The sequence below is a fragment of the Thunnus maccoyii genome, chromosome 16 (genome assembly GCF_910596095.1).
Source record: "Thunnus maccoyii chromosome 16, fThuMac1.1, whole genome shotgun sequence".
Taxonomy (NCBI): Eukaryota; Metazoa; Chordata; class Actinopteri; order Scombriformes; family Scombridae; genus Thunnus; species Thunnus maccoyii.
The window spans coordinates 23,277,215-23,290,965 of NC_056548.1; the positions used below are offsets into that span (position 1 = coordinate 23,277,215).

General features: G+C 40.6%; 2 protein-coding genes across 2 annotated transcripts; one reads left to right on the plus strand and one right to left on the minus strand.

Annotated features, from left to right (window-relative positions):
- The first annotated feature begins 270 nt into the window (after nucleotides 1-270).
- Nucleotides 271-8,357, plus strand: pnn (pinin, desmosome associated protein). The gene is made up of 9 exons (XM_042388843.1): nucleotides 271-424; nucleotides 1,357-1,437; nucleotides 2,821-2,892; nucleotides 3,422-3,497; nucleotides 3,956-4,050; nucleotides 4,191-4,266; nucleotides 4,866-5,021; nucleotides 6,129-6,267; nucleotides 6,360-8,357. Exons 1-9 carry the CDS (start codon nucleotides 312-314, stop codon nucleotides 7,619-7,621), a joined length of 2,070 nt encoding a protein of 689 aa, XP_042244777.1. The 5' UTR covers nucleotides 271-311; the 3' UTR covers nucleotides 7,622-8,357.
- Nucleotides 8,358-9,562: 1,205 nt separating this feature from the next.
- On the minus strand, nucleotides 9,563-13,421 carry gemin2 (gem (nuclear organelle) associated protein 2). The gene is made up of 10 exons (XM_042388844.1): nucleotides 13,140-13,421; nucleotides 12,162-12,246; nucleotides 11,841-11,930; nucleotides 11,468-11,527; nucleotides 11,242-11,358; nucleotides 11,069-11,113; nucleotides 10,904-10,972; nucleotides 10,376-10,486; nucleotides 10,172-10,230; nucleotides 9,563-10,060 (listed from the first exon to the last, which is right to left on the minus strand). Exons 1-10 carry the CDS (start codon nucleotides 13,259-13,261, stop codon nucleotides 10,021-10,023), a joined length of 798 nt encoding a protein of 265 aa, XP_042244778.1. The 5' UTR covers nucleotides 13,262-13,421; the 3' UTR covers nucleotides 9,563-10,020.
- Nucleotides 13,422-13,751: the final 330 nt, after the last annotated feature.

Here is a 13,751-nt window from a genome sequence, read left to right on the forward strand (position 1 = left end):
TGGATTAGGAAATAGAGCGTGATTTTTTGTTTGCTTGTTTATTTATGTTTTTCTATTCAGATGATCTGATGCCATGAATCTACACACTCCGATACAGTAGGTGGCGGTATGCACCTTTAAAGTTGGTTTGCGATCCTCCAATAAACACAAGGAAAAAGAAGCGACGGTATTTTCTTGTGTTTGTTTTTCATACAGACTGTATGGGTTTGTTTGTGAGGATAGGTGCTCTATAGGTGGCGGTAATGAGCCCGCTATAAAGAAGAAAACAGAAGAAGAAGAAGAACACGTGATTCGCGCTAACTGGAAGCAAGATGGCGGTGGCGGTGCGGAGCTTGCAGGACCAGATCGAAAAAGCCAAAGAAAGCTTGAAAAACGTAGACGATAATATTCGTAAATTAACTGGACGAGACCCCAATGAATCAAGGTAAATTATGTTTGAGTGGTTGCTTGGCTTTTGGCGTATTTCTGGTTCAGAGATAACCGTCTTGATAGCACTCAAACGACGAGCTGTTAGCATGAGGCCGCTAGCTGGATAGCAAACATACCCATTTGTTTAGTGCTGGGCTGGTTGTGTTCCAGTTGAACACACAGGAGCTAACGTTACATGTCTATACGGGCTACACAAGAGAGATATATAAATAGTTATCTTGATAATAAAGTCTGGAATGGAATAAGGAGTCCTGCAGGCTAACTAGTGCGAGGCCCGAGTCATGTTACATGTCCACAGAATTAATGTCGTAATGAACAAAAACATCAACATGAATTTCTGGAAACAGCTGTAAATTAGTGCTGCACGATTTAATTTAAATATCCCCTCCACAGATGTATGAAGACATACAATAATGCTCTGCTTTGAACAATGGGTATTTGACATGGTTTATGCGGAATAAAAGTATAATTAACACATTAAAATCCTAAAAATGGTATCTACTCCTTCTCTCTCATTAAAAAGTACAGAATCTATGAATATGCAAATATTTTTTTATTTCACAAGTTTTCCTGCTGGACGTGAGATGTCTCTTACTTCACTGTAAAGTCCATTTTCGATGTTTGTGCACTGGAGGTTTCAGGTTTCCACATTACACTTATGTAGGTTGAATATTGGACCAGAATTGGCTTACAAACTATTTTTGACGTCTCAAATCCCGCTCGTAAGCCCACCTCTTAAAATCTGATTTTCATTGAGCACAGAGGAACTTTCCATTTTCAACAAATGAATGTGAAAGCAACCTTTGCACATACATCATTCTGCACAACGAAGCTCAAACAATCTACTGTAGGAACAAGAATGAAAAACACAGTTTTGACAGGAGTGGGACTTTAAAGTTGTGTTGACCTGTCTCGCTGTGTTTACAGGCCGGGTCAGATCCGCCGGCTTGGCGGCCCCACAGCCGGCCCTGGAGGAGGAGGCAGAGGCAGAGGACTCAACCTACTCAGGTAAACCACAGTCTCACCAAAAAGAAACAAGCTGCATGTTTATTCAGTCTCTCTACTAGACTCAGTGGGTGCTCTCAAATACAGTGCAAGCCCTGCTAAATGTAACTCAAGACTTTAGGCTGTTTAATTGAATTGTGTATGAACCGCAACACTTCATTAAAGCTGCTCAGAAACAAGACAAACAAGTCCACCAAGAAACAGCTGATAATACTGTAATTTCCCTCAGGATTAATTAAGTGTGTAATGAAATATGTTTTAAAAAAATAATAAGAGTGTAATTATCACATGGTGTGCAATAGACACATTGTGTTGATAACCTGTCAGAGTGTAGAATTGATTATAATGTCCCTACCATAAAGCCACAGATTTGATTAGTGGGGAGAGGCTGTGGGAGGATAAAAGCTCACTGGTTCTTGAAGGACCAGTCTGTAAGATTTAGTGGCATCTAGCGGTGAGGTTGCAGATTGCAACAAACTGAAAAGCCTCCCCTTCCAAACATGTAGGAGAAACTATGATGGCCACGAAAAATGCGAAAGGCCCTCTCTTGAGCCAGTGTTTGGTTTGGCCGCTCTGGGCTACTGTAGAAACATGGCGAGCTCCGTGTAAGAGGATCTGCTCCATGTGTAGATATAAAGCACTCATTCTAAAGTAACGAAAACATAATGATTCTTATTTTCAGGTGAATATACACTAATGAAAACATACTTATGGGCATTATATTCCCTTTCTGCTAATAGAGCCCCTTAAATCTTACACACTGGTCCTTTAAATGTTTGTTATTTATTGAAATAATCATTTTGGTAAACTTATATTCGTTATTCCCACGATAATATCAATGAGAGTGAACTGCATATTGGATCTCTCAGTATAATCACAGTTCAGCAGCATCACAGAGTGCCATTTCAGAAATGACCTTATAGTTGATTCATCACTTCTTTAAAACAGCGTCAACAAAAGCTCAACATTATACTCACTGTTAGGATTTTTTGCAGGGCTGTTGTATTAGAATAGACTGCTTTAACTTGGAGTGCTCAATAACTTGGCAATTAAGTGCACAATGCCATTTTCCAAATTGTCATTTGGACATTGATACAGCTCAAGTTGTTTTGACCCTCTAGATATGAAATTTAAAAAATGGTCTTATTCATGAATGTGTTCTTTAATTTAAAATTTGCTATTAAAACAAATCTGACAAAACAAACACAGACCACTGGTTTGTTCTTACCAGTGTGAACATTTTAGCAAGACAGGATTTATCTGAAATGACATTCCAGGCAATCTGCTCTAGTAACTCTGGTTAAATATATGGACGTGATCATAAAAATAATAATGTTTGTAAAACGTTATTTACCTTTTAATTCTTGTCTCTGTGTGCTTTCCCAGGCGTAGTCTCTCAGACATTGGAGGCGGCGGCCCCCCTGCCAAGCAGAGGGACATCGAGGGAGCCCTGCTAAGGTGAGATCAGATTTTTGACGTGCATCTATATACCATACCAACAGCAACTCTGCACACGGCTTAACAATAATAAAACTTTAACAACTTGTGTAGAGTCAAAAACGGTAGGGCAGGTAATGTTAAGAAATTACCCAAACATAACCAGTTTTAACTAATAAAAATCAATTTGAGCACCAGTATGTAGAATATCTGTATTGTTGATATTTTCTGTGGATATTCAAACTGTTTGACTGTCAGATAGTCTGTAGACTGTTTCAGGCCAAAGATCAATCACTAAATATGATGACATTCACCCTCTGTTCTGTTGGTGTGTGGTGTTGCTGTCTTCAAGTTATTTTTGTATCTTTTTCATGTGTCACTTCCCAGTTTATGATTGAATCACTTTGATATTTAACTCTCTGAAAGACGTGAGGTCACAATTATTATATCAGCCCTGACAGCTGTGATGAGAGCAGCAGTTAGGATGTTTGTGAACTGTCTTTATCTGCGGGGGTCTCATCATTGCTTTTGTGTGTATGCGTGTGCACAGGCTGGCGGGGGACCAGAGGGCCAGGAGAGACGCGCGCCACGACAGCGACGCCGAGGACGATGACGATGTCAAAAAGGTAAGAAGAGAGAGTTGAGTCGAACTTCGGAAAAGTGTTTGTAGTGCTCGCAGCCTGTGAAAATAAAAGTTTATTACCTGAAATGTTGACTGGCCACAGAAAATACTTATTTCTGATTGGCTGGCAGGTGTCTGGACTTGTCAGTTGCATCTATTGTATCCATTAATTGTTTGTTAGAACACTTTATCATGTATTATTGTAGTATTCATTGTTTATCTCAATCACATGGATTGTTACAAAAACACCTTTTTTCTATTTGGCACCCACAAATGCATCTTGGGTAATCAGTTTTGAAATGGGTAGATGTCAAACACATGGAATGCCCATTTGTTCAGAAACTGTGATATGGACTGTATATGCCAAATATTAGGAGAAGCAAAGACATTCAGTGTTTTGGTAAAAGGCAAACAGCTCTAACAAATTGGTCTGCTCTCTTTCATGTTCTTTGCTTCCCTCAGCCGGCGTTGCAGTCGTCTGTAGTAGCTACCTCCAAGGAGCGAACACGCCGAGACCTCATTCAAGATCAGACCATGGATGAGAGGGGCAAACAGAGGTAGGATGTACATACATCTCGGTGCATTCAAATACATCAGTCTTATTACATCAAATGTAAACAAAACTGGAGCAAATGTTCAGTATTAATCATTGCACAGCTGAGTATTACAAGCGTGACGGTTTGTTTTTCTCTGTCAGGAATCGGCGTATGTTCGGCCTGCTGATGGGGACCCTGCAAAAATTCAAACAGGAGTCCAACGTCTCTACAGAGAAGGTGAGGAGATCCGTCTAGTTTATCAGTGAGCTGTTGAGCTGACTGTCAGCTGGACAGCAAATACACAAACCACCTAAGCAGTGAACAAAAGTACTGTAAAATGAAACTGATGTCAACCGACTTGGCAGAGACAGACGGACCTGAAATATTTGAATCCACTGATTAATGGCAGTTTTGTTTTTTGAGTTTCAGTTTAGAGACGTTATCAACAAAAAATTAATTCCTCAATATCAGACGCTTAAGTGTGATATTAGATAAATTCACACACAAATTAGTGGTTTCCATTCAATTCACCACAGACTCTTTGCACAGTAGACATGGACTCTGTTCAGTTGATGTGTCCAGTGAGTTGTGACAGCTAAATGGAATTCAGCTATCGTTAAGATTATTATAAACACCTGTGCTTCTTCTGCTGTGACATGTTGTGTGTAGACAGGCCTTTAGAATTCACACAAATATTTAAACACAAACCTCACTGCTGATACTGTTTATACTGTGAGCCAGACAATCGCCCAATCCTGTTGTACTCCAACTATGTTTTTCTTCCTCTAACTCTCTTCTCAATCCCGTCTGTGTCCATCCTGTTTTTGCCCTCACAGCAAAAGCGACGTTCAGAGATCGAGCAGAAGCTCGAGATTCAGGCTGAAGTTGAGAGAAAGAAGGTGGAGAATGAAAAGAGGGAGCTCTTTGAAGAGAGGAGAGCCAAACAGACTGAGCTGAGATTACTGGAACAGAAAGTCGAATTAGCTCAGCTGGTAAGAAAATATTTTCAACGCAACAATTGTGTTTAGTTAACAAGTGGCATTGACTGTTTACATTCATGATAGATGAAAGGACAAGACATCAGTCTGCAGATAGCTGCTAGTTAGCATTAGCTACCCAACCTGGATAGACTGAATACAGTAGAGTCCACACACTGTTCAGTTTAATTCCATGGCTTCACCTCTCGTAGTCGCAGGTAAAATCTTGTTAACAAACACAAACCGAGAGCTCAGATCAGAGTTGTTTTTCAGTCTTGTAGATGTTTTCTCTAGATCTGCGATGAGATAGTTAGTCATCATGAATCAGGACAGTTCTGCAAACTGCAGCGCATCCATAGACTGAAACTATTCACGTCACAGTTCAGACTGTTGTGACTCAAGATGGTTAATATAACCATCATCTACATTACTTTTTAACTTAAAATAAGGTTTTTGTGCACACTGTAATAACTTGATTTCCAGACATTTAGACCTTTTACACATAATGCAGCCCTAATTTAACACATATACACATCTTTACTGAGTAAAGGCGCAAATGCAAAGATCAAATAAGAATCACGAAAATAGATTTAAAAAAAAATATATATTTTTTTTTTATCCAATGGAACATTCCAGTGGTTTTAAAAAAACAAAATTGGACACAATGTTACAAAGCTTCTCATTTACAGTGTTTGTTTTTTTCACACTGCTCAGCAACCGCTCAAAACTAACAAGTTAATTGGATAGGGATTGTTTTTCCAACCTTGTGTCATTGTCGTCATTTGCTTTCATTTTAATCTGACAGTAAAAAGGTCTTGACAGTACTAGGTCCATTTAGAGGCTGTTCTAGAGCTTTCTATTGTTTCACCTGATCTTCATCAGCAGATGGTCTGAAGATATTCTAAAACATCTCTATCTGCAACAACATAGTTGCAAGAAAACTGAGTTTTAGGAATGAAAATCAAGTGAAGTAATATTGGAAGAGATAAGCAGTTAAAGAGAGGGGAATAAAAACTAGGATTTGCTTCAGTGATTTTAAAAAAAAAAAAAAAAAAAAAAGACTGTGAAACAGCAATGTAGGATATAAACGCTGTTAATCATTTCTCTTTCCTGCCTCCACAGCAAGAGGAGTGGACCAGCCACAATAACCGTCTGGTGAAATACATTCGCACCAAGACCAAACCTCATATCTTTTACCTGCCTGGAAAAATGTGCTCCGCCACACAGAAACTCCTCGACGACTCCACTAAGAAACTAAATGGTGAGTAGGGCTCTTATTCCAGAAGCATTTTGCCTATTCTTTAAAAGCTGTTTCTTGATCACTGTAACTCGTGTATCTTTGTGTCTGGACAGCTGTGTTTGACGAGAGGCGTGAGGCATTTGCCGAACACCTCAGCAAGATGGAGTCTCGCCCCCGGCGACAGCCAAACCGCGACCAGGACGGAAACACAGCGGCAACAGGGACGGACCACTCGGCAGAGGGTAAGCCAGCAGGTCAGGTAGTCAAGGTGACAGGTAACAAGCGTAATGCAGAGATGGAGGAAGACGAGGAGGAAGATGATGAGGAGGAGGAGGAAAGGCAAAAGGAGGGGGATAGGAAGGTCACAGAAAAGGAAGAGAGGGGAGACGGGGATAAGGCAGGGTTAAAGAAGGTAGAGGAAGAGGAGGAGGGGATGGAGGTCAGTGAGGCGGGGAGTGAGGAGAAGAAGGAAGGAGAGGAGGGGGTTAAGAGCAGAGAGGACCAGAGGGACAGAGGAGACAAGGAGGCAGGTCCAGGGTCAGAGGAGATGGAGGTGGAGGGGGGGGCAGAGAAGGAGGACAGGAGCAAGGTAGAGGAGGGAGAAACAGACAGAAAAGAAGGGCCCACAGACCTCCAAAATGAAAAGACCCCCAACACCCAGTCCTCTGAATCAACCGTAACCATCCAAGAAGCACCAAATGCCAGTCAGCAGCCCCAGCCCAGCTCCACCCCAGGGGAACCAGGAGTAAAGTCCTCCGAGACCCAGGAGGCCTCTCCAACCCCAGAACCCCAAACAGCCTCCAACATGCCAGGGCAGGATGTGATCATAGCTGGCCTTGCGGTCCAGGAACCAGCAGTGGAGAACCAGGGAGCGGAAGGGAAAACAGGGGACGAAGCACCCCAAAAACCTAAGCCCGATTCCCAAGAGGCCCCCAGCACGACCCCCGCACCCCCTAAGGAGGAGGAGGACAGTGGTAGAGGAAGGAAGAAGGAAAAGGAGCCGAGGAAGGGCCGCAGTCACAGTAACAGCTCCTCCTCTTCCTCCTCCGGCTCCTCCTCCAGCGGGAGCTCGTCCTCTTCCTCCGGATCCAGCCGCTCCTCTTCGTCCTCGTCATCCTCCTCGTCCTCCTCGTCCAACAGCAGCAGCCGAAGCCGCAGCCGGGACAGCGGTAAGCGCAAAAGGAGGCCGTCGGGAAGGGACAGGAAGAAAGGAGAAGAAAGAAGTCACCGCAAAAGAGGAGGGAGCAGCGGAGAAGGGAGGGACTCGAAGGGATCGAAGGAGAGGAGGAAGAGGAGGAGCGACGAAGGGAGGAGCAGGTCGTCCCGGAGCGATAGGGAGCATAAAGATAGAGACAGGAAGGACAAGAGACGCTAACTTCAGCCTCTGTGTAGTAAAGCTGGCGGCCACAGGAAAACACTGAGGGGAGGATAAACTTCCAACTATTTACTTAACAACATGAGATGTTTTTAAAACTAGCAGTTCCCCTCAAAATGCCACATTTTCCACGAGGCCCACTGAAGTTTTAACTAAGCAGGATTTTTCTCAGCGTAGGAATTTATAAGGCAATGGCAAAACTAAATTGATAATTAATTTTCCACCAATTTTTTTTCTTTTTACTTGGCAAAAGAAATGTAAAGTGGACAGTGGTGCATCTGGCAGGGTTGTCCCCTAACGCCCTCTCTAATTGGAGCTCTTAAACAGGTTTGTGGTGGGAGAGACAGTCCCGTCATTTTTAATTCCAAATGATTTATCTTCAGTCTGACATTTGGGGTTTAAAAAGGTCTTTGTGCTACTATGATGAAAAGGTGGTGTTGAATGTTGTTGTTTTTTTTTTTTTCTCATCCTGATCATAATGCCATGGGCTGGGGGGGGTATTATAACGGTTATGGGAGCAGCGACCATTACCGTACAAGTAGCTGTGTTTTCAAGTTGATGTGACAACGCTGTTAATCCCTGTTTATTTCCACTGTTTGATCAGTGTCACAGCCCTTGTATCTTCATCACGTGGGTACATGTGTGATTTGCTTAAATACAGGTTTTTGAAAATGTTTTTTCCATTGTTTTGTACCAACTAATCTGCTTCAAATTAAAGGTGAGGTATTAGTGGAAATGTGTGTGTGTTGTGGTATCATTTCAGTCATATTAGGGCTGCAACCTAATTCAATTAATAGCCTGGTCTATAAAATGTCAAATATTAACAACACTTCACAATGTTAATAGTCCAAAGGGGCATATTTGAATGTCAAATATTTAATTTAAATTGAAAAACAAACCACTAATCCTCATTAACAGCATTGTGCTGCCTTCATCAGTGGACAAACAGGAATGTTGACATTGACAACCACTTTTTATACATTTTCAAACATCACACAAGGCATCCCATAGGATAGTTACATCAGTCATCATCTGTATTGTTACCTGTGTTTGCGTTAGACATTATGACACCATCTTGTGGTTAAAAATCAAAACACATCAATCCAGCTAAAATAACAACAGTTAAACTTGGCTTGTAAGGAAACACCTTAAGTCTAGCTCTGCATTCAGTCCACATGGCGAGTGTGTTTTATTTACATTTCCAAAATGCTTCGTATTTCAAAAGCATTAGATCCCGATTGCCACCCTGCTTATTGCAATTACTTTCTCATTGTCTTGAAAACACAGACTAGAAATAGTGTGGCTGTGTTCTAGAAAATGTTTTAGATCCTGTCTCCTAATCGTGCTTTTGTGTTCTGAAATCCAGATTTTCAGTTGTTTTGTCTTTCCCACACACATCAAGCCACATGGACATTTCAGCATGTAAACAACCCCGCTGGTGGCACAAGAACGTCCCTTTATATTGAAGGTCTGTCTTTAATGGGGACACCTGAACTCTTTAGTGCAGGTTGTGTTATTGAAATGAGCGCATGAATAACAAGGAGAATTCAGGTTATCAAATCTGAAGAGACTAGAATACCTGTAAGATTTTTTCCTGTTGTATGCAAAAAGAGGCTGCTGTCAAAACAGAACACGTGTTGTATGATGTTTGAAAATGTATAAAAAGTGGTTCCTGTTTGGCCCCTGATGAATGCGTAAGCTGAAACGATGGGTTTTGATTCAGCACAATGCTGTTAAGATGAAGAAGTTGATGAAATGAGCAGGTCTGTGAAGGATCCTCCTCCTTCAATGATGTTTGCTTGGAAAACCATCTTCAAATATTAAAACCAGCTTGAAAAGCTTAAAGTCTTAGTATTTGACTTAGACTGTTCAAATCAACAGAATGAGACATTTGTTGGAATGTAAAATATTAACCAGCAAGAATATGCATATGAGCACTTGTCTTACAAATCACAATAGTTTAATAGACAAATCCTGCATTTGATTTAACCCCAGAACTGAATTACAGGAAGAAAAACTTCATAGTAACAGGCTTTTGGATGTGCTACAACTCTGACAGCCGTCCATGTTTATCAGCAGGGATCAGTTCAAGTAAGTGAATTCACTACAAATAATACAAGTTGTGTGTTCATCATTCAGTCCCTTTGGTTTCGGTCCACAACTTTAATCCAAAACTGCAGGACCCACATCATTGTTTGCACTGCTGAGACCTTGGAAATGTTTTATTTCTGTTTACTGATTTTACTCGGTTGGTAAAGGGTCTCCATAATTGTCCATAAACTTCATTGATAGATCTTGTTGCTTGACTGTAGAGCCTGCTGTCTGAATGTTGCATCAAGGGCCTCCAGCATATTCCTCCTTAATGTCATGTTGATATCAGTCACTAAATAGAACAGTGTTCACACCGGCTGGTCTGCCAGGTCGTTCTGCTCAAAGTATCTGCAGGACAAACAAAAGGAAATTAGCTTATTTGCATGCATATAGTATAAAATCAACATACAGTTAAATCTGACATGATTATACGATATGATCAAGCAAACTGGTTGATACCTGGCAACAAGACAGATAATCAGGTTCAGGGCAGGCAATTTCTCATCCTCCTGACTCTCCTGTTAAATCATTTAAAACAGGGCAGATACATGTTATCAACAATCAGACTTTATTTGTATAGCACACAATGTAACACAAAGTGCTAGAAAAGTGCTCTGTACTGCTGTGAAAGGCTAGTAGACAGTAGTACAGACGGAGCCGTACCAGTGTGCTGCGGAGCTGGGCACATCTCCTGGCCAGCTGTCTGATGGAGGAGTGGGCTTCAGGCAGCAGAGGCTTCTCCAGGCAGGCTAACAATGCATATAACCAGCGACCCTGTAGAAAACAAATCACTGATTTACACACAGGAAATCAAACTATTTCACAATAGTTCTATAAAAACATTATTATAGTTAGTGTACTATTGCCTTTAATATCTCAAACATGGAAAGTCAGAAAATGAAAAAAAGGGAAGTTGTAGAATAGATTAGTTAAACAAAAGCAAAATATTTCCACATTGGGCAGTCAGAAATCAAATGGGCTTATTTTCTATTTTATCTTAATTGGAAAAGATAAGCAGGTAAACAATGTGAGTGTTAAATATATATACATATTTTTCTTTATGTGTCATCATCTTGTTTGCTTCAATGAACCAGTAGAGGGTAAAATATATTTTTGCTGTTATGTTCTGTGTGCTTTTGGCTTGTAAGAAGTTTTCACTCAATTGAAGAATCTGGAATAAAAAAAACTCACCAACTGTGGAACAAAGTCTTGTTCTTCAAACCAACTGATAAGAATATCCAGCACCATCAATACTGTAGACTGTAAACAAAGAAATAGGAGAAAACAATAAATCAGAGTGTTGAACTTGTTCAGAGTGTGAGGTAAATGTCCAAACAGGCAGGGGGTGTAGTTTACCTGGTTGAGTCTGCTGACGATGCTTAGGAAGGGAGGGAAGCCCACCTGAACACAGACGTGTGCTTTATTATATTACAGTAACATGTGGGGCTCCATTATTATTGTGGTCTGTTTAGATTTGACACTGTGGTTAAACAAGCTGTAGAATATAAGTCTTATCTTTTTGTAACAACCTTGCTGTAGTCCAGTGCTGGTTCTGGTTCTGCATCTGTGTGGCAGGATGAAGTGCCCAAATAAACCTTCTCTCCTAAACAAAATCTCTTCCATCCCTCCTCATCTGTTAGCTTTGGCTGTAGGACAAACACACACATACAAAGATGACGTTTATAACAAATGCTTTTTTTTCTTATCACTTCTAATTGCGAGTTATCTGCAATCATCTGCATGATGATATCTCACCATCAGCACATTGTCATCCAGATTCTGGCTGCTCCAGTGTCTCCTGTTCTTTGCGATACTCTGAAAGCAAAAAGGCAGAACACAGAAGGACTCAGAAAACAGATCATGAGGGTAAATATACTCTAGATGTGATCAGAATAATTTGCCTACAACAATCCTCTAATTATTTAAACATTATTTCACTGAGTTCTCACGCCTTTACAGAAAGAAACTAACTAGAAATCATTCTGACAACAGCAAATACAAACAAATTGGTCAAACAAGAATTTTTATAACTTGACTTTGGACTCTGGTAACTTTTGATGGGCTAATTGGACATTTTATAGACTAAATGGATGATACAAAGAACGACCGGAGCATTGTTTTGTTCTACCTGTCTGACATCTGAGAAGTGGCCGACTTGCTGCTGTTGCCAGCTGAGACTGGGAGAGAAACCCACCGGAGCAGCGTGGCACCCCGCCACCTGAAACACACATTTATCAGAGATCGTCTTATTCACCATCAGTGCCAACATCACATGTGACCCTGGCAGCTCATAACATATATCCAACTGAAGCATATAGCCATATCAAGGTTGTTATAAATTAATAGTACAAATTACAACAAAAGTACTATAAAGGCAGACATTTTTCTTTGCAGCAGAAAAGTAATTCCCCCCTGTGGAGACATGCTTTACTGGTGTATATTTACTCACAGATGCATTAACTGTTTGTTTCTTCTTTAGCTTCTTGGGGTCAATCTGAGCAACCACCACTTCTGGACACAATGATGCCTCCAGCCTGTTGAAAAGGACACACATCAGTCCAGTCATTAACTAACTAACTGCACTCTACTCACAAAAAGATACAAAAACTGAGTACAACTTCTCTGTAAGTGTGTATTTTTCTGTAAGTAGAGTACAGTGGAGCAAAGAGTAGACATGGAAGCATAGAGAACATTTCTAAAATATTTAGGACTAAAATTAAAAACTACCCTTTTATCGCGATATTTGGTGGCACTCAGGACTGTGATCTATTCACCTCTACACAGTTAGAGACTTAAGCTTTCACATTTTCATTAAAGCGACACCGTCTTCTGCTCCAATGAAAATCTAATCGATTTTTTCTTAAACTGGAAAACTTCTATCTTCGTTTTCCCTTTTTCCTCTCCTCTTTCTATTTATTTATGTATTGTTTTTTTCTTTGTTTTACTATTGCTCTTTCAACAGAAGGAGTTGTTAAGATGTGCAAGGGATACATACAGCTGTTAGTAAATTCACAGCTCTGGTGAGGGAGGAGTGATGAGGGGCTGTGGGGGAACTGGAATAAACAAATGAGGGGGAGTATTGGAATTAAATTTTCATGTAATATGTTGAACCAACTCTTCACAATAGAATGTCAAAAACAAGGGGATATGAATAGACCTTGCAAATGTTTGTCAAACCTGCACTCATTAATAAAGAAATGAATACAAAAAGAAAAAGAAAACATGTCACTGGCGTCGCATTTAACATCACACTGACTGCCACAGTGAAATCCCACTCTGAATGTTCCATTAGCTGCTTGGTGAGCACTCTACTCCTCTATATTTACAACATTTCTAGCTACAGCATCAGTGTAGTGGAGTTACAATAGAGCAGACTAATTCTCTACTGTCCAAACAGGAGAAAAGCAGGTGTTTTAAGTGAGCTTACTGCACTTGTCGGAGATATTCCTGGGGGTTTCTCGGCGGTGCTTTCAGGTCCACGTCTGTTGAACTGTCTCCAAACTCAATGGGCAGCAGCCTCGGCATTAACTCCTCCACGTCCGACTTCATTTTGTATCACTTGGAAGCAAATTTCTATCAAACCATGCAAATGAAGTGCCGTCTAACAACAGAAAAAGTCTTCTGGCAACCAAAACATCCAAGTTTTAACAACACTCGAACTAGGCGGCCATCTTGCTGGTAAGGTAAAAGTAAAAAAACATAGACGCGGAGTTATGACGCTTTCTTTGCGCGCTGCGTTGGTTGCCATGGTAATAAACGCCAACGCGTGTCGTCATCTTTTTATAGATAAAAGGGGGCGAAGTCCACAAAATGTTGATTTTTTTCCACTCTGAAATGCAAATTATAGAATGTTCCTCTAATATTAAGCTCTAAAGTAAAATAAAAACCTTTTACCAGCGACCAGATCGATTCAAGATGTTTATAGTCACTTGTTATACAAGTACAATCGTGTGAAATACTTTGGCTGGGAGGCTCCGTTAACTGTAGAAACAGTGCATACATATATATAAAAAGACATAACAATATGATGACAAAATAT